Source organism: Barbus barbus (genome assembly GCF_936440315.1).
Source record: "Barbus barbus genome assembly, chromosome: 15".
NCBI classification, from domain to species: Eukaryota; Metazoa; Chordata; class Actinopteri; order Cypriniformes; family Cyprinidae; genus Barbus; species Barbus barbus.
The window spans coordinates 19,552,091-19,573,293 of NC_136743.1; the positions used below are offsets into that span (position 1 = coordinate 19,552,091).

Consider the following 21,203-nt stretch of genomic DNA (forward strand, 5'->3'; position numbering starts at 1 on the left):
AGTAATGTGATGGACGACAGCGGAGGAAACGCGCCAGCTGTACGGAGAGGCTTAAAGAGACATCAGCGAAGAGGGAGAAAAAATGATAATGGCTTCAGGGAATGAGCATTAAAACCGACAAAATGGGAACTATCATCGATTTATAATACAGAGATCTAGGTAAAAGTGTCTAGTCTGTTGATACGTCTTCCTCCTCGAACGATGGACGGAATATGCCGTCTGCGTAATTTAGACCAATTTCGACTGCTCGGGATTAAGGAGTTGCCCGGTTAATGGCTGGCAACGAAATCTGTGTGCTTGTCAACAAATATTGCTTTGACGTATGTATAATATGTTTGTAGACAATAACAAGCTGTCTTTGTTTTTCCATAACCCGCTGGTGTTGTTGATTTTAGTAACTCTCGTGAGCTCGCTGAAGCGCAGGCCACATATCGTTAGCTTGTTTGGGCTAGTTAGCATGTTAGCCTGTGTTCACTCATTTCTGCTGCTTAGTTGGCAACTCAGTGGCTAACTGACAACATTAGCTCTTCAGCACTCGAGGATTCACAAGAACGTCCCTTTTTTGCTGTCTTTACGTTCATATAATGTACTTTTACAAAGAGAACATGATGTACCAAAATATGTTCGGAGTTTATCTTGGTAACTTAACTGTTAACTCAAGTTTCTTCCTCATACTTTGGTGGCGAGCTGAATTAGGCAAGCAGGCACATTCGTCTAGTTTATTTCCCGAAAGTTAGCCCTTTAGATGTCTTTTCGAAATAAATATTTGACAGTGTAGCGCGTTTTCATGTGTCGAGCAATTTTTCATTTATTTTCATAAGACAGGCTGCTGAATCTAGAGGGAGGGCCAGTGTGCAGGCCTGATATCACAATTGTTGGCATTGTAAAACAGTTTTGTAGTCGATGCATGTAGATCAGGCCTGATCCAATATGAAACGATGGATTATAGTTTTAGCTGCATGGTTAACTTTATAGATCTGATGGCATTTAATCATAGTTTCTGATACTGATACCTTGTTATTGAAAAGGCAATGAATGCTACAAATCCACAGGCAGAAAATAAAGACATTGTTTTTTTATAGACTGATATCAAAATTTGTCCATCATAACAAAATGGCTTGATGTAAAGACACCAGTTTTCTTCTTTTTTTTGTCACAAGTTGTAACATGTCAATTATCTATCTATCTATCTATCTATCTATCTATCTATCTATCTATCTATCTATCTATCTATCGATTGTTCTATTTTAATATTAAGAATAAGCTTACTTGGCATGAATTCTTTCAAGTTTGATTTTAAGGGACATTCTCTGTTGTTAAATTCAATTCAATTTTATTTGTATAGTGCATTTCACAATGCACATTCTTTCAAAGCAGCTTCGCTGAAAGCGTGTTAATGCGTGTTAATGGTTTTCAGTGGTACAATCAGGATATAATCTGGTATTGGTCAGAGATGAGTGTGTCAGCGTAATAGTCATATGGCAGTAGTATATAGTTATAAGATAATGCAGGTTATGTGGCTAGTTTTGTGTTGCTAGGAAAAATAAAACCATGCATGGCGTCATCTGTAACATCTGGCGAGGTGCCTCTCTCTGCTAACAACATAACCGAGACACTCGATCCAAGATGACTCCTGATCATCTTCACACGACCTCAGGCCTCCTGCTCGAGCTCCTGAGGGATGTATTTTTAGAGCTGGAAGTCAGAAACGCTAGATAACATTTCCTGTAGGTAGATGGTCTCTGGTTTTGTGTCCCTCAAACGGTTAGACTCTTAATTGTGTGTTTCATAGAGACGGTGATGGTGCAATGCTGATCTTTTCTTGCAACAATTTTTATTGTATGTGTTCTGTGTTATTTAAGGTCTTACAAGAGATTGAGGCTTTAAATCAAAGCAAGTTGTGTTTATGTAAGTCTTTTATGTGTAAAAGTTGTAATCCATTGTCTTACCACAAAGTGTTAAAAGCTGATGTGCTAGTAACTGTAATAGATTTATAAAGTTGTAATTGGTAACACAAGAAAGTTTTATTCTTTAGCCCTGAGAGAAAAAAAAAACAACAACAATCATTTTAGGTTATTTTGGGGGTTTCTTTCAATATATTTTTGTTTAAGAATTGTTAAACTGTCTTTTAAATCATTAATATATTCATGGAATAGTTCACCTGGGAATAATATGTTTTCCAAACCTGTATGTAGGGTTGCAAAAAGGCGGAAAATATCTGAACCTTTCCGGGATTTTTTGGAATATTTCAGAAACTTTAGGAAAGTTGCCGAAATTTTTCTGGACATTTTCCATCCCTTTGCAACCCTACCTGTATGACTGACCTTTTTCTGTGCAACATAAAATTAGATACTTTGAGAAATGATCTATTTTTGTCCATTAAATGAAAGTCAACCAGCAAAATAATCAGAATATCTTTATTTATGTTCTGCAGAAGAACTAAGGTCATACAGGTTTGGAACAACATGAGGGTGACTAAATAATGAGAGAATTTTAATTTTTGACTGAAAAATCCCTTTAAATCAGTAGTGCAATGTGTATTTCTTTCCCCCATAGTGGAACATGTGCCAGGTTCAGTCCTGTGTGTACTTGTAAGCAGCCTGTTTAGTGCTAATTGTGCCTTTTCTTTGCCCCAGATATTCAAAAGTGTTAAGCTGCTGATGTTCCACCAGTTTCTTCTCGACAAAAACTTTGATGTGCTCTGCGTTCATACTTGGACTCAAGGAATGCCTTACACATCTCTGCAAAACCACCTGGAGGGGATGCAAAGGATGGAAACCAATGCCAGACACCGCCTCACTTTTACCAGCTAGGGTCGTGTGCATCTGTCCTTCTCCCAAGGAACGTTCTTCTCTATGGTTGGATTTAAGGAATATTCCATATGATGTCTTTGCACTGAATCATATCGCCCTTGGATTGTCTGCTATACCTTCCCCATCTATAAAAGCAGTTAATGTCTAGTTTAATCTACATGTGTAGAGCTGTGTTGTGGATAAGCCATTCCCTCCACTCTCTTTCTCTCTAAATTCCTCTCCTCCGTCCCATTCCCCGTGCCCCTGTTGTTAGTTGTTTTGGTGGCTCTGTGATTTTATGGCAGTGGAGTAATCGTGGAGAGGCCGGGGTATCACAAGCTTATGGATTTTGATAAGAGAGGAGGAGGAGGAGGAGGAAAAGGAGAGGCGGAGGAAGGAAAGAGAATGTCTAAGACTGGTGGGAGCAGGACAGGGCATGGGGGTGGCCGAGGCTCTGGGACCACCTCTGGGGTGCTTATGGTTGGCCCTAACTTCCGAGTGGGAAAGAAGATTGGCTGCGGGAACTTCGGCGAGCTTCGACTCGGGAAAAATCTTTACACCAATGAATATGTGGCCATCAAACTGGTAAGTTCCTCACAAAACCAGTTGATATTAGCAGTTAATGGTCACTGAACTTCAGCTGCTACTTATAGTGTGTGTGTGTGCTGTTAAACAGTTGCATAAGAACATAAACACACAGTAATTCATAACATCTAAACTAATATGCAGTGCTGGTGTTCTCTTTTGTTCATCCAGTTCCTTTTTACACTGCATATCTCCATGTAATTGCTGTACTTTACTTTTTATCCTACCACAGATATAACCTGTAAAACCTATATGCTGAAAATATATTTTCTTCACAACACACAATTCTTTCCTAACCTGTGGTGAGGAATGTACTCTTAATGAACCAAATATTGACTTTTTGAGATAATATGCATATTTCCATGCTAAAGCAGTTTATCTTACAAGTGTATGAACATGCAATATGCATGTAAAAACAATGTGCTGAACAGGAATCCTATGACTTTACCTACATTTACTTTTATAACATACTTTTATGCTGCAAGATGTATTTCTCCTTGCATAATCACATGTCTGATCAGTGATTTGTAGGCCCAAATATATTTTCTGCAGTTATTTTTGGGGAAAATTTGTGGAATGAACTTAAATGTAGTAAAATGTGTACTGTATGCCATGAATGAGTACTACATTCCTATTGGTAGATTAAATTCTATACCAAATTAGATTTAATAAACGCTAAAAATAGATTTGTTTTTTTAATTTATAGAAATATATATTTTACATATAAAACAACCATTTAAAACGTTGGGGTTATGAATACTTTATAAAAAAATATATAAATTGTTAAAATAAAAATTATTTTAAGTTGTCATTTCACAATATTAGGTTTTAACTTTTTTTAGATCAAATAAATGTAGCCTTGGCAAGTGTATGAGATTTTTTTTTTTTTAAACCTTACAAAATCTTACAGATCCCAACCTTTTGAATGCTAGTGTACATATATGTGTTTTTTGATTGGTCAATGTCGTAGTGTGGAAATGGTGTCTTACCCTCTCGGTTGGAAAAATGTCCAGTTTTTTTTATGGTTAGTTGCTGTGCAGGCCATGCAAAAACAATTAAAAAAACTCTTCCTCCATATCAATATTTTAATTGGATTTGGTTTCAAGCCTGCATATCCAAAATACACAGGGAAAGATGAGTTGGTGATTAGAATATTATCTAGGGACATTTTAGTAGCCACCCACATTGTTCGTGAGCAACGCCGGCATCAATTTTCAGTGTGTAAGAATTCTCTAGAGTCTCACCACATTACAGAAGTCTCAAATTCACTTTTCTCATTATTACTTTTACCATGTTACCAGCTGTTCTGCTTTGAAAGAAATTTGTCACTTTTATGTTGTTTAGCTCCTTGCTCTCACCTTTACAAATCCTTAATTTAATTCTTAAATAAGATCCTTAATCACACTTACATTTGGTGATAAGAGTGAAGCAAGTGATGTATGGGTCTGTCGAAAACAGCTTCATAGGGATGCTACAACACTGATTTCAGCTCTTCATTCTGCTATGTTGTGAAGATCGAGGTACATTTCTGCCTAGTGGTGTTGATTATTAAACAAGACAAATGTCCTTCCTCTCTGAAGAAGCTGCATTAAGGCTGCATTACCCAATTACTGGTACTAAATAGTGGGTGTCTTGATGTTGCTCTGATTTGACTATTTATTAGTGAAAACCCATGCTGGAAACACACCGTATAAAAGAGTAAACCTGTTGTACTCCTCACTCTCCACTGCTGGGTATTTAATACATCCTGTGGCCTTTATGCAATCTGTTTGTTTTTATTTATTTATATATTTTTGGCTCTTCCATTCTGCCTCCTGCTTAGTAGCGCTTTCCTCCGCGTGTTCAGAGTTGCTGGTACCACAAATGACTCAACCCTGGATCCTGCACTTAACAGAACACAAGCACACATTCTCTCACTTACATTATTTATGTAATTCAGCTAAATGGACCACCTCATATTGATCGCTTAGTGATGGCATAACCTGAGTCTTCCATGCCTAGCAATATCCTAATGATAGAAATCACATATTAGTTGTCTTTGCCACTCTCTTAAAATAATATTTGCTTAATATAATGATTCACAACAATATATGTACAAAGAATTAGTACCACGTCAGGTATCCATCTATAATTTACTGCTTTAATGCTGAAGCAACGTTAATAACTGGCTTTTTATTGCTACTTAAGATGGTTACAAATACTAATTGTTAATTTTGCTTTTTCATAGGAGCCAATAAAATCCAGAGCACCCCAGCTCCATCTCGAGTACAGGTTTTATAAACAGTTGGGGAACTCAGGTAAGCAATATGCTGTACCTCTGTCTATTTTTCTTATGTTATCTAATATCTACCACACATTACTTTAAAACTTTTTGTTTTGCACCCATATTCATGTCACAGTTTGGGGCTATTTTCTTTGTTGTAGCGCTTATGCTGTCCACATCCTATTTACAATTGTGAGTTGCTTTTAGCCCATCCTGTCCACATCCTCTTTTCAGCATAAACGACGAGTTTAATCAGCACAAGCTGTGGTTCCTGTGCATCGATTGCTCTATTTGCTCTGTTCTTTTCAGACACATTTTGATAAGACTTGCAGGATAGGAAGAAGCTAACTTGTATAAAAAAATGTGAAATGTTAAGCTTATTTCAACAATCAAAGAATGCCTTTTAAGGCTCAGATGAAATAAAGTCTACAGTTGCTGGTTGAAGCATTCATCGCTCACTGCTGTTGAGCCAGACATCTCTGTTCCCAGCATTAAGGCCTCAGACCCTTTTTATTCTGTTATGCAGTTTTCATGAGGAGAGCTTTAGAAAAACATGACGCTGTACACTGTCATATTCACTCTTTCTTCTGAGCTGAAGTTGAATTGTGAATCCATTAATGTGTGTGTTCGTGGTTTCTCAGGTAGTGTTTTTGTGGTTGTCGAAGGTACTGTGAGATTGACTGGAGTCTTAAAACAGACTAGGGCTTGGAGATATTGATAAAAATCATGTCTTGATATTTTTCAGCATTTACATATAGTTCTATTTTTTTTTTTTTTTTTAAGAAGCAATAGTTTTTACCAAACAGCCATTATTGTAAGCTAGATTTCATTTTAAAGTAGATGAATTTTTAATGTTTAATGCTATAGAATTTACTATCATTATTGATTGTTGATGCAAATTGTGCGTTCAACTGATTAATTGAAATGGACAGTTTGGAAGAACTGGTTAGCCCAAACAATTTCAACTTCCCAACTCTGTTTTTGCTCCTGAGGTAAATGAGAGATATTTAAATGAGTGGTTCAGTGGATCACAAATCTCATGGGTTGGATCATATTACGGGTTTTGAGCCACAGATTGGATCATTTTTCAGATCAGCAAAAAAAAATTATTTCAATGTTGCTTTCCATTTATTATTAAGCTAAGTAGTATTTCTTCAATACCACAGCAAAAACTAATAGCCTAACTAAGAAAATTCAAACGTGATTGAAGAGACGAGAACAGCCAGTAAAAATGAGAACAAATACACAAATTACAAGCATTGATAAATACAACAGAGCAATGTTACATATAAAATAAAGTCTGCATTCAGGTAAAGAAATTAAAAAAGTGTAAAATAACACTGCATAGTGTTCACTGTATAAATTAAATATAGATTAATCTTTGTCAAATCTGTGTTTTGTTGTTTTATGAGCATTAATGACAGTAGCAGGTATTTATAGGCTGTTGTCCCATTGAGACTTGATACACGGATCCAATTTAATGATACACATCCGATTTCTTTCTCAGCTGTTCTCGTTCACTTTAGACGTAACTGACTGCATTTACCAGAATGATTGTCGAGATCAGTATTTTGTCAATTTTATGTGTATAACAGTAGGTGTGTTTACCTGGAGAATTGTAATCTGTTTAAAAGTCCAATCCGAATGAAAATGCTCCATGTAAACATCTCAATCGGAATAAAAATGGCTAAAGCGAATTAAATTATAATCGGTTTGAGAGGGGTGGGATAAACCTTTCTATAAACTGAACAAAATAAATTCTGCCATGTAAACGCGTTAAACTAATTACTTTGCGGCATTCTGGAATTTGGGGACACCGCCACTACAGTAGAGACTGGGAAATAGTGGTAGAAGGGAAAATTAATTATACAGATAAAAACACATTTGAATGGAGAACGCTTGCTGTGTAATGAACTGCTATATCTGCTCTCATGACCAGAGTGGAAAACGGATCTGAAATGAAGCGCAATTTTTAGCTTTTCAGCTTGGAAACGACACAATGGTGACAGTATAGCCCAAAGAAAATAAACAACTTGACCAAAATTTGCTTTTGTCATTTATTTATTTATTACAGATTCATAATTTCCAATCTGCTTGAGTTTATAAGTGCTCATGCCATAAATAATGTACGATTAAACGCTTGAAATGTTATTTGTGATACAGCTCGTTGCGATCGCTCTCCGTGTTCATAAAGCAACTTTCCTTTAGGTTCAGCAACTCTTGGTAAGAAATAGTTTATTTGTTCTATTTAAGTACAGTAAAACTTCTTAGTATGAAAATACAATTCATTTCAGAGCTGCATTACAGAGGGTCTGTTATTTCATATCCCTCAATGCTTTAAGAAATTATGGCGATATGGTGAGTGTTGATCAACTGGCTATATTGTTTAGTATTTTATCTGATAGATATATATGTGCAACTTAGTTATTAGAAACTGCAAATGAGAAATCAATTTTGTTCTGTGTGTGGTACGATCGAAGATGGCCGCATAATTTATATGAATGCTTACGTTAGGCCTGTGTGTTCTGGCCACATGACTGAGCGCCCAAATGAATGCAAGGGTTTTAAATATTAGCCTGTTTATTCTCAACAACCGCAAGCAGCTATTAAAAAAATGAATGCAAAAAACGGGGGCGTTTTTTTTTTTAATTTTTTTTTTTTTTTTTTTACCTCTGGTGATTTGTAGGCTATTTGTTGTCAATCGGATTAGATAACGTCTCAAGTAAACAGTCCACCGAATCTTTCAATCGGACTGATTTTAATTGGAACGACAAACAAGTGTACATGTAAACGTGGCTTATGTGTCTGTTCAAATGCAAGGAGATCTGAAAGAGAATTCAGTTTCTCCAAAACGCGCCTCTCTGCATGTGCGATGCTGTGTGCATGGAAAGCAGCGAAACAAGTTCCCTTTTGCCTTTTCTTTCGCTAGAATGATTTAAAATCGCTTGTGTGTGTGTGTGTAAACAAGTACAAATGATAAACTTTCATTCTATTATGGTTAAATTTTGCAATTAATCTGCGGATCACATGCGTGCTGAACTGTGGGGCTTGGTCCGTAATGATCACGTATCAACTGCGATCCGCTCAACCTCTAATTTAAATAGCTTTTGTTTAACACTGTCATGCTGTAGTCATGAAGCACAAAAAGTGTGCGTGAAACTAGTGTGCAAGAAACACAAAGTATTCACAATGTTCATATGTGCCTAATAGATTTCCCAGCCCATTACCTATCATACACAAAAATGTAGCGTGTATCAAGATGTCTAAAAATAGATTCATGTCTACCTCATATGACCTGATAATTACTCCTAAAACATCTAAGAATGCCGAACACCACATAACACAAGATGATTGTTCCTTGTCTTTATGTAATCTTATTATGTAATTGATTTTAGTTAATGTTGTGCTAAATTGCCAGTTTGTACTTAAATTTCAGAAGTCTGTGGATCTGTTTTCTAACTGCATATATTCGTGTGTTCAGAGGGTGTTCCTCAGGTGTATTACTTTGGGCCTTGTGGGAAATACAATGCCATGGTGCTGGAGCTGCTGGGCCCCAGTCTGGAGGACCTGTTTGACCTCTGCGACAGGACCTTTTCCCTCAAGACCGTCCTGATGATCGCAATTCAGCTGGTCAGTGTGATCTCTCATTCATATGAGAAAAAGACGTAAAAAAAAAATATATATATATATTGGTTCCAACATATAGCCTACATCTATCATAGATCACACGGATGGAGTATGTGCACACAAGAAGTCTGATCTACAGGGACGTTAAGCCCGAGAATTTTTTGGTGGGTCGGCCAGGGACCAAGAGGCAACATACGATCCACATCATCGACTTTGGGCTTGCCAAAGAATACATCGACCCTGAGACCAAAAAACACATCCCTTACAGGGAGCACAAGAGCTTAACAGGGACTGCTCGCTACATGAGCATCAACACACACCTGGGGAAGGGTAAGAGCCACACACAGAAAGTGTGGAAAGATTCGCTCTGTTAGGGCTTAGGAAGGTTTATTAGAATTTCATGGGGGATAAAGACTAAAGTACGCCTTAAAACCTAGCTTAGCTGTTAGTGACACAGATCTCTACATGCTCAGCCACAGAACTTAGATTTAATCATGCATTGGTTAGATGCAGGTGCTCTTTTTGGCTCAGGATTTTGCACTGGTTTTGGTTTTTATGCTAAATGCATAAAATAATTTTGTGCAGTGAAATAAGACTCGTGACTGACTGAAGACAGATTCTAGTGTAGCTAGTGGTTTCATAATTTTGCATGTCTTTTTATCTTGCAGAGCAAAGCAGACGGGACGACTTGGAGGCGCTGGGTCATATGTTTATGTACTTTCTACGAGGCAGTCTGCCCTGGCAAGGTTTAAAGGTATTATTGTTGGTGATTTGCTGCCTTCATGCAATTTGATTTAGGAGTCTGTTTCGAAAGCAAATATTAACTGTGACAATGATACCATTTTAGAAAAATGCTGTTTGTTTTATTCTGTTACATTTCTTTGAATATCTTAAAGCATAGTTTATGGTATATATGGGAGAGTATCAGTTCTACAAATAATCATTGAGACTCCAAATAAGGTAAAATAAAAATCAATGGCTAGAGTTTCCCCTCCATTCAATTATCTCATTCTCTTAGCTGTGTTTTGATGCTATCTTTCAGGTTTTAGAGTCTTCTCTCACTCAGCTAAGGTCTGAAACCGTGATGAGCCTCACTATCTGTCAATATTATGGAAAGTCAGCAGAATAACCAAATAGCTATACAGCCTTGATAAGCTGACCTATTTAGAAAACTAAAAAACATCAGCTTTTTCTGGTTTATAGGAGGAAAAAAGACTGAAATCCTTGTTTCTTTCCTGTTGAATGACACATACTAATCATAATCCAGCTTATTACAGGGTTCCCACTATAATGGAAAATATGGAAATATCAAGGAAGAATCATGAATGAAAAAGTAATCTTTTTAATTCTAAAGTAAATTGAGAGTGTCGGCTCTACAATATTGTTGGCTAGAAATTCTGAGCTCAGTCTTAATAGGATAAGGACTTTAAATGAAGTGTTCCAAGAGTTCCATTTAAATCCCAAAGTATACTTTTGATGACGAAAATTGCGTCACAAAGAAAGCTTTCTTCATTATGCAATTTTCATCATCAAAAGTGTCACAGTACAACAGTACAGACTATTAGGTAGTTCTGCGCATGTGTCAAACTTGTGTAATTATTCTGTTTGAGTTTTATTAAAATTAGCCATTGGTCTTCCATAGTAGCATACGTTCAGATCATGATAACCAGTTAAAACCACACACATAGCACCTCAGTACCATGGTAAAAATGTAACTAAATGTGACCCTGGACCACAAAACCAGTCTTAAGTGTCAATTTTTCAAAATTGAGATTTATACATAATCTGAAAGCTGAATAAATAAGCTTTCCATTGTATGGTTTGTAAGGATAGGACAATATTTGGCCGAGATACAACAATTTGTAAACCTGGAATCTGAGGGTGCAAAAAAATCTAAATATTGAGAAAATCGCCTTTAAATTTGTCCAAATTAAGTTCTTAGCAATGCATATTACTAATCAAATTAAGTTTTGATATTTATGGTAAGAAATTTACAAAATATCTTAATATCATAATGATTTTTGGCATAAAAGTAAAATCGATAATTTTGAACCATACAATGTATTTTTGGCTATTGCTACAAATTTACCCAGCGACTTAAGACTGGTTTTGTGGTCCAGGGTCACATATGGTTTCTAAATATTTGTATGAAAAACAGTAATCTAAATACATTTAGTATACAGTAAATGCACAAACGCTGTAGCTTATTCTGTAATTATATTCTATTACTCCTTTAAAACATGTTTACATTAATAATATAATACAATTTTATATGAATATCCCACATTTCTGCAACAATACCGTAGTGCAGTTAGTGTTACAACAGTAAATCTATGGTAAATGGTGATTAAAAACCCTTCTGACTGTATCGTTGCGCACAGTGTTTCTCCTGTTTGTCAGCGTTGTTTTATCCGGCTTTAAACTGGATTAAATCATAAATGAGTCATTTGTGTTCTTTGCTGAATTAAAGCACTTCACATTGGATCTCACAGCGCTGTTTAGAGGTCACGTGACTGAGAGTTACAGTATCAGCGAGTAAACGCATCTGCTCTAGTGAGCTTGTGCTGCGCTGCCGTTTGAACTTTTAGCCGAGCAGATAAATGGTCCGTGTGGTGCGGTTTAAATGAGTACCGCTGTTTCATTCTACTTTTGGCTCATAAACATTATATCGAACATTTATTGAACTCGTTTTCGTTTCATCAAGGAAAATTAAGTCGCAATTTTGGTTTTATCGCGCAGCCCTACTTTCAGTGTACTACATGGTAACTACATGGGTTTAATGTTAGGTTCAGGGGTAGTACCTATTTATTATCCAGTTATTGCAATAACTATAGTAAGTACATAGTATGTACATACCGAAAAGGACTGTGAAATAAATTGCTAATAGTATAAAAGAGAGCAATTTACTGAACAAATGACCTGTGTTATTCATTAAGGCTGACACGCTGAAGGAGCGCTATCAGAAAATTGGAGATACCAAAAGGGCAACCCCTATAGAAGTGCTCTGTGAGAGTTTCCCTGGTAAGCCCGATCTTTTTCAAATGGCCACATATCTTGTTCTCATCTCCAGTGCATTGCCTTAACTTTGACATCCTTTCACAGAAGAAATGGCCACCTACCTGCGCTATGTGCGGAGACTGGATTTCTTTGAAAAACCGGATTACGACTACTTGAGAAAACTCTTTACAGACCTCTTTGACAGAAATGGCTATGTCTTTGACTATGAATATGACTGGGTCGGCAAGCCGCTGGTTAGTCTAATTGGATGTCATATCATAAACCACTTATATATGCTATAACCAAGTACATGGATGTTGAGTTTCCTATGTGTCTACACAGCCGACTCCAATAGGACCCATGCCTAGTGACACACCTCTGCAGCCCAGCAGCAGAGATAAAGCACAACCACAGACCAAAAACCAGGTGGGATAGAAGACACTATACTCTAATGCTTTTATAAATTTACACACATTCCTTTTTTGTGCAAGTTCATAGTATATGGTCAAGTGTTAAGTTGTAGTTCAATTGCTTACGAGTGCCACTTGAAAATAAAATGAAGGAATTATTTAATAATTAATAATTATTTATTATTTTTTAAATGAATGAAACAACATTGTTCAAACTGACTATTATCCATATTTAAAACTGTTAATTTAACTATTATTTACATTTTGTAATGAATAAATTATATTTTATGATTTAATCACGTGTGAACTGCACATTGGCATTTTTTAAACTCCGTTACTTCAGTCATTTAAAAATGATTTATGTATTGTTAATTTCACTTTTTTAAACATTAACTATAATGTATTTATTCGTTAATTTGACAAAATATTTTGTTTACATTTTATCATTGATTATTTTATATGATAATATTTATTATATTTGACATTTCACTTTCAGTTTTACATTCAAATCCTTGTTGATGTAAAAGAGGATGAATGGGCCACAGTTATTACTTTTAAGTACCAGCTTCCCTTTTTTTTTCTTTTGGTTATTTTTGGAGAAACATTGCTTTATGCAATGTAATTTTTTAAATGTTATCTCAATGTTTTATGATTCTCTAAACCATGTACCATGTCCAACAGTATATTTTTGTTTTACTCATCAATAATCCCAAGACAACTTCCTGTAGCCAGAGTAGTTTTTGCTAGTCTGAAGATCTGCCATTTCTTAAAAAGCTGTCATTCTTTTAGATGGTGCTTTTTCCATGTCTTGGTCACAGTCCCTTAGATAAATGAAGTCCGACACATTCTAAGTTTGATATGATTGGCTAGAGCTGTTTGTGAAAGACAAGAGCTTAGCTTCCCTCTCCATCTCTGCATGTCGCGTGCTCTCTTGTTTTTTCACTCACACTTTTATTTCCACCTCTGTCCTGTTAGCTAGAGTAGTCTGCTTGTGCATGGAAGGCGTTCCTTTTTAAACTCGTTCTGTTCTGTTTTTTTTTTTTTTCTTTACACCCTCATCTCTTTTCAAAAACATCTCTTATGCCCTTTGCCACCCCCCACCCCCCATCGCTGTCATGCCAGTCTCCAGAACCTAAAGGAAGTGAATCCCAGCCCACTCCCATGACCAACAGGGAGCTTCTGGGGTCGCACCTCACGGCCGATAGGCTGGGGGGCTCTGTCCAGGTACTGGGTGTTTGCGCAGTACTGCATGCCGTTGGTATCGATCTCTTCCTTTCTCTGTTCTTGTCTTTCTGTTCTTTTCATCCTCTCACTCAAGACACCTCTATCCATTTTCCAGCTGTAAACACTTAAATGGTCTTTTCCTCTGTTGCCTTTGTCTATCACACATCACTTGCACGCTCTTGATGGTTAGGCTGGGGATCTGGTGACTTCAGTATGAAAATACTGCTTGTATTGTATACAAGTAGCCATGCAAGAAAAATGGATGTTTGTTTGTGTACTTCTAGTTATGCAGGGTGTAAATTTTCATTTGAAATATTTAGTCCCAAGATTTCCAACTAAACTCATTTTGTGTGTTAGCATATTTCCATTATCTAACTAAGCGCTGTTCTTTCATTTTCCATTTCCCTACATACTTCTTAACCTTCTCTGGTTGGTGCTAAGCAACCTGATTTTTGAACATTTAAATTATTTAAAAAAAGTGTCCTTAATGGGTTACTAAGCCCCAACCCCAGTTACGTAAACTGTTAAATATGAAGTGCGAGTTCGATTAAATAAATTCCAGTGTGTACAGTGGTTTTGTGTTGTTGTTCGTCTTTGCCAATCTGTATAAAATATTCATTGCCTGCTTTTTTAAATTAATGTTCAGGTTATGAGCTCAACCAATGGAGAAGTGAATACAGACGATCCCACGGCGGGACACTCCAACGCTCCCATAACTGCCCCTGCTGAGGTAGAGGTGGCTGATAATACAAAGTAAGTACAATTTAAAAATTTTCTTTTTAATTATTTGCACGGTATTCTATACTGTGCAGTTTTCTTTGCCTATTTTTGTGTATTCAATAAAGATAAAGAAACAGCAAAGATTTGACCACCAGCCACTAATGTTGCAGTGTACAGTCAAAGAAAAATATAGCTTTTGCTTTCATTGCTAGGAATCAATTATCAGTTTATTCATTCTTATATTAAATCAGTGTTTTTGTTAACTGCAACTATTTTTTTGTAATTGAAATATAAATATTAGATTAAAAAAAAAACTTTAAAAAGTTGAAATAATTTAAAATGTTTCCTTGGCAACTAACTAAACTATAATAAGTTTAATAAGCGTTAGTAAAATTACTATATATATATATATATATATATATATATATATATATTTAAAAAACGATAAGACTTTACAATGAGGTTCATTAGTTAACAATAGTTAACTACATTAGTTAATATGAGCTAATAATGAACAATACTTATGCAGCATTTATTAATCTTAATGCATTTACTAATGCATTATTAAAATCACAAATTGTGTTTGTTAACAGTGTGAACTAACAACAATGAATGACTATTTTCATTAACAAAGATTAATAAATAGTGTATACATTGCTTGTTCATTGTGCGCTTATGTTAGTTAATACTAGAGCTGGGCGATATAGCAAAAAAAAAATTTTTTCTTTTTTCTTGGAACGTTTGACCGATTCTTTTTTTTTTTTTTTTTTTAACTAGTCAACTTGAAAATGTATCTACAACATGATTCAAATAACTTTTTTCTTTATTAACCCTCTAGTTAAAGAAAATTCTATTCCAAGTGCACCACACATGAAGTCGTCAACATGATTAAACAAAATCACTTGTTAAATATCTATGCAGAAAAGATGCATGAACTACAACTACATATTGTACAAACTTGTCTTATACGTTATATGTTCAGAAATAATAGGCTACGAGGAAAATGCTTTAAATTCTCAAAAGTCAAGGTAATTCAAAATGACTGATTTTTATACATAGAATCTGAAAATTGTACATTTGTAAACTGAACACTTGTAAATAACACATCTGTACATTCATTTAAACAGTTGTGTTTTTTTCAATATATTTCTAGTTCTGTATGTAGTGCATTATTTAATTTTCTGTTTTTCTTATATTAGTGATATATTTAATCTCTACTGTGTTATTCCTATGTATTTCTGCAGTATCATTTATGTTTGCACTATGTCCGTACTTTCTTCTGCACTGGACGTTCCTGTCGCCAAGTCAAATTCCTTGTGTGTGTAAACATACTTGGTAATAAAGCTCTTTCTGACTTCTGAAGGTATAACAACAGTAGACTGTTATTAACTATAAATGTTCTGTAAAAACAATGAACAGCAGCTTTCATCCTGTCACCACAATACAAACATTAAATATCAGACATACAGTAGTAGTTCTTTACTGTTTTTTTTTTTTTTTTTTTTTGATTGCGCTGCTTTTCTATTGTTTTTTCTATGTAAACATGGACGTGTTTGACTGTTGCGCTCACGTCTCATGCATGAAACGGCATTCTAAAACACAAGTTAAAAGAAGTTCAACTATTTGACTGCCTGTGACGCATCTTTGTCAACACAAACGCACATTCTGTGTGAATGGCACCTAGCCATGTATTCTAATTACTGGTCCTTCACACCCGTGAGCAGTTAATCACGTGCGTCGACATGCGGTTGAATCATTCTTTTTTCTTTACTGTTGTCATCGGCATAGTGTCAAAGTGTCTAGTTCAAACATTTGGTAATATTTTATACAAAATCGTGATTCCTCGATTTATAAAAAAAATCATGGCAAAACTTTAAATTCGAATTAATCGATAAAATCGTAAAAAAAAATCGCCCAGCCTTAGATTTATACATTAACTAATGTTAACAAATGACACATTGTAAAGTGCTACCAAAAAAACCTAAAGAAATAAGCACACAAAATTACTAAAATTAAAACTAAAAATAAGTAACTTATTTTAAATAATTTTAAATATTAATAAATAGTGTAATAGTCCGATATAATTAATAAAATATTTTTTTAGTATTTTCAAATAATATATGCAATACCACATGGCAAGTTAATCAAGCTGTTAAAAGCACTTCCTAAGGTTTTGTACATGAATGCCAGCTATAGTTTCCACTTGTATGATATATATATAGATATATAGATATATATATATATATATATATATATATATATATATATATATATATATATTGGTAAATAAGGAAAGAATGCTGGAGCATGTGGAAACTGTAGCTGCCATGGGCTTAAATGGTTACATAAGCACCAGTTACATATAGTTGTGCACAATTGTGCAGTCTAATCCCATGCTAGGAGACATTTGGGCCTTTCTTCGTCCTGCTGGGCTTTTTAAATTTGCTTTCAACTGCCTAACTTAGACTGTGTTTGACTAGTTTGAGAATGAAGGGAGGAGATTGCAAAACCGTCTTCAACTCCTTCACTCTTTTCAGGTGCTGTTGTTTTTTCAAGAGGAGGAAGAGGAAAGCGCTACAGCGGCACAAGTGAGGAGGAACATCTTTGAAACGTTAAGTTCACTGGTGCGTTTAAAGTAAAAAATAAAAGCAAAGGACTTGAGCTGAAACATGGAGCTCCACCTCAGAACAGAAACTCACTGCCTCACTTTTGGCATCTGCTCAGAGGACACACCTCAGTACTCTGGGCTCTGACACTCTTTGTAAGGAAACAATTCAGTGGAACAAATAAATATATTTGTACAATGCAGGACACCAGAAGAGACCTCAGTGGTCAGAAATAAGATGATATATGTTATGTGACTTAAACCCAGATGGACTGTTTAAACTTGTATTTTAGATGACATGCGAAAGCATTATTTGAGAACTAAAAGGCAACCAGACTCACACTTACACACAGGCATCCGTTCACTTTGACACACTGGCTGGATGAGTGAGTGATGTGCTCCATGGTGTTTTTTATAGGATCAAAGTAAGTGGGGAGAGACTGCTGACTAATGTATGGAGAAAAGTACACCGGATTCAGACAACCTATGTAAATTCTGTCGTTCCTTTTTGTTTTTGTAATTTAAAATGTTGTTTTGAAGATCTGCTCTCCCAGTTTTACTCATTGTAGAATGTGTGAACATTTTTTTTAACCGCTCTTAGGCCGTGTTCACACTTGGCGTCTTTTTTGACTAGAAAAAGTTGACAAGAGCGTTTTTTTAATGAAAAACAAAGCTGGCAGCGTCTGTTACAAATAGCAGCTGAGAGCGTCTTTTGTTGTCATAGCAACAGCTGCAACAGTAGCCTAGCGCTGTGTACCGCAGAAATGTCAAGAAAGAGTAAAAAGTTGGCTCTTGCGTTGGCTTTTGAAGTTAACGGGAAAGAAAATGTCGATTCACAACGACGTTTGTGGGTGCACGACATTATACGGGGAAGGAACCAATATTATGATAGAGTTTTGTGCTCATATCATACAGCTCCTTGTGCTCCGAAACTAGTACGAGCAGTCTATCTACCGGCACCTTCTCCATTTTTCTTCTTGTTGTTATGGAAACGACAGATCTCGCTACTCGCTTGTCATTGGTCAGCTGTCAAAAAGGCGCTTGACGTAGGAAAAAACGCTCTGAGCTGCAGAAAAAGACGCCGGCGGTGGCGTTTTAAAAAGCGCTCAGGACTTTTTTGAAAACACGGTTTACTCCATAGGATTATAATGTAAAACAGACGCCGGCAGCTTCGAAAAAGACGCCAAGTGTGAACACGGCCTTAGTGTTTCTTTATTTTCTCTCTTGCTTTTTTACTATTTTTTTCCTGTCAGTGTTGATGTGGATGATGATGATGTTGTAGCACAGTGGCTGGTCTCAGGTACTGTGGGAGACGGAGAGAAATGCATTGGATCTCTCCTCTGTGAATTGCACTTTTGGGGGGAAAAAGCAAACCGTTTGACATTTCTGGCATTGAAATGAATAGGAAGCTGGAAATAAAGGCAGACGTGGGATCATTTATACAGCAGGCTGGTCTCTTCCAAAGGGACAAAAGTGATTCTCTCAGTCAAAATTGTGCTTTTTTTGTATTTCGCATTAGATTAAGTTACCTGGGAAATCATAGTTTGTGCCTTTCCAAGTAAAACATTTAACACTAATGTGTCCCTCTCTATGATTCCTATCCAGGTGAGGTGTCCATGGCCCTCTCAGATTGTTTGTTCTCTGCCGTGCGCTCCATGCCAATCTAATGGAGCCTGTTGGCATTTCTCAGATTTCTTTTTGACTGTTGTAAAGTGTCACTGTCATAGCAAAGCTCCATGAAGACGTGAGTCTGTGGGTTTATACGCAGTAACATAGGTTGCTATCAGAATGAGGATGTGTATTGATTTACATACCTATTAAATGTTGCTTTTCTTCTATGCCTCATAAGATGTTACATGTTGCGTCTCTGCACAATCACTGTTTTGAGTTTATGGTTGTGGCTAATTATTGCGGTTATTTCAGTGCATCATTTATTTCAGTAGTCAATATCACGTCATCATACAGAGGCAGTTGCAGTAAATCACCAGGATGCGGTGCCATAGAACACATCTGGAGCTACAGGGCAAGGGCCTTAATGTTTATTGCACATGGAAGTAGTCACACCAATGTAGTTTACTGTACAGTGCTACAGCAGGACATTTTTACACGAAGTCATTTTCAAATGTTTTTTTTTTCTTTTTTCTAATTTCTTAGGTACAGCAGAGCCAACCAATTATGACATCCTGTGATTTTTTTCTTTTCTTTTTTTCTCCCCAATGATTAACATTTTTATAAAGTCAAGAAACATGAATGGACTGTTTCTGCTCAGTTTCTTACTGATAAAATATTTTAGAGCTTGAAATAACTAGAAAAATGTATTCTTTATAAAAAATGTTAAGTTATGTGATTGTATTAATTTACATGACTGGAAGGGTCTAGAATTCACGTTTTTAAAATCAGGCTACCTCATATATCCAGGAGTTTCAAAACAGCGATTTTTTTTTTTTTAAGAAAGTCATTGAGGAGATGAATTAAAGGGATAGTTCACCCAAAAAATGAAAATTCTGTCATTTTTTTGCTCATCCTCATGTCGTCCCAGACATGTATGACTTATCTTCTGAGGAAAACAAAATAGATATTTTGAAGAATGTTGGTAACCAAACAGTTTTGGTTAACACACCCATTGAAGTGAACAGGAACCAAGATCATACAGATTTGCAATAACGTGAAGGTGAGTAAATGACATTTTTATTTCTGGGTTAAACTTCATTGTGACAGTTAATTTAAGCGACCTAAATACGCATTGAATTTAGTGTTGCTGTGTGACAAGAAGTAAATTTCGTGTCAACTACCATTTGTATAACCACAGTTTTACTACAAATGTCATCATGGTTAAACTATGGTTAATGTGGCAAATCAGTGGTCAATTTGTGTTTTTTTGGTTTTATTTTTATTTGTAGTAAACCCCTGGTTAACTTTCGTAAGGGAATAGATGCAGTGTTGCCAGATTTCCCTAAATAAAAATCTAAAATTAGCGAACTGCGTAAAACTTGAGCGCACACAAGGAGAGGTACACAGGGTGCTGCTTGGACACCAAGTGTGGCTCAAGTACTATCAGACAAAAGAAATACGCGACTGTATTGCGGAAATAAGTTTAAAACTGCATGTGTGGATATTAAAACCACGACTGCTCATGCGTCCTCATATTTTGAAAACAACACCACCATAGTTGCTAGTGTTAAAGAGGATATGGCAACACAGATGAAAGAGGGTGTGGCTTAATAAACACGTCATGACAACATGAATCGAAAATAACCAGGCGCTACGCTATAAAGCGTTTTTCGCACTAGACAAATTCACCATTAAACATGCTGCATTAATATTTACTAACATGATATTTAAAACTATATATGAAAGAGAATGTTACAATTTAAATTCGCACCTCCTCCATCGTGACTCATTTACGAAGTCAGCTGACCAAATCCTTAGGAACCGAGACTCACTATAGTGATGGACCGAGAGTTTTGAGCTTCACACCAGACTCATCCTCCCTGCAGTCAGGTAACCGGCGCTGGACTGGACAATATGCTCAGGTGGATAAAAGGGAATACGCGTTTTTAGCCGACTGTGGGTTGACTGTATCGCGTGAATCATGTCGGACTCCTCAGAAGCCTCGTTACCCGCTTTCAGGCGCTTGAGTTACTCAGTGGGGCATTTTCTCAACGACCTCTGCGCCTCTATGTGGTTCACATACCTGCTGGTGTTTTATCACTCAGTGCTGGGCTTTCAGAACACATATGCTGGTGTGTTGCTGCTAGTGGGACAGATAGCGGATGGAGTGTGTACACCGCTCATCGGTTATGAGTCTGATAAGACACCCGGCTGTGGATCATATGGGAAGAGAAAAACATGGCATTTAGTCGGTGAGTGACGAGGGTCTTAAAGGGACAGTTCAGCCAAAATTGCGTGTCATCACCTGTATGTTTTTCTAGACCTGTATGACTTTCAAAATAAGACTTCATGGATGAACATTCACTTTC

At 36.3% G+C, this 21,203-nt stretch overlaps 2 protein-coding genes across 19 annotated transcripts in view; both read left to right on the plus strand.

The window, feature by feature from the left end:
• On the plus strand, positions 1-19,713 carry LOC306881936 (casein kinase I-like). 15 transcript variants are annotated; one of them, XR_013785193.1, is made up of 13 exons: positions 29-320; positions 2,637-3,377; positions 5,605-5,674; positions 9,122-9,270; positions 9,363-9,597; positions 9,936-10,021; positions 12,204-12,288; positions 12,370-12,518; positions 12,607-12,690; positions 13,797-13,898; positions 14,545-14,651; positions 17,156-17,797; positions 18,412-19,067. XR_013785193.1 is itself a non-coding variant. In XM_079436315.1 (12 exons), exons 2-12 carry the CDS (start codon positions 3,135-3,137, stop codon positions 17,208-17,210), a joined length of 1,365 nt encoding a protein of 454 aa, XP_079292441.1. In that variant the 5' UTR covers positions 4-320; positions 2,637-3,134; the 3' UTR covers positions 17,211-19,067. The 15 variants fall into 15 exon arrangements, 7 of the variants coding, with proteins under 7 accessions (XP_079292443.1, XP_079292441.1, XP_079292439.1 ...); XR_013785195.1 differs by having other exon boundaries at positions 44-159; XR_013785197.1 differs by having other exon boundaries at positions 44-159; positions 12,373-12,518; positions 18,412-18,798.
• LOC306881935 (major facilitator superfamily domain-containing protein 12-like) overlaps positions 19,372-21,203 on the plus strand; it is a 9,035-nt gene continuing 7,203 nt past the window's right edge. For all 4 annotated transcript variants that reach the window (XM_079436309.1, XM_079436310.1, XM_079436311.1 and 1 more), the window contains exon 1: positions 19,372-21,086. In XM_079436309.1, the coding sequence (XP_079292435.1) occupies positions 20,816-21,086 (271 nt within the window). In that variant the 5' untranslated portion in view covers positions 19,372-20,815. The remainder of the gene's footprint in view (positions 21,087-21,203) is intronic.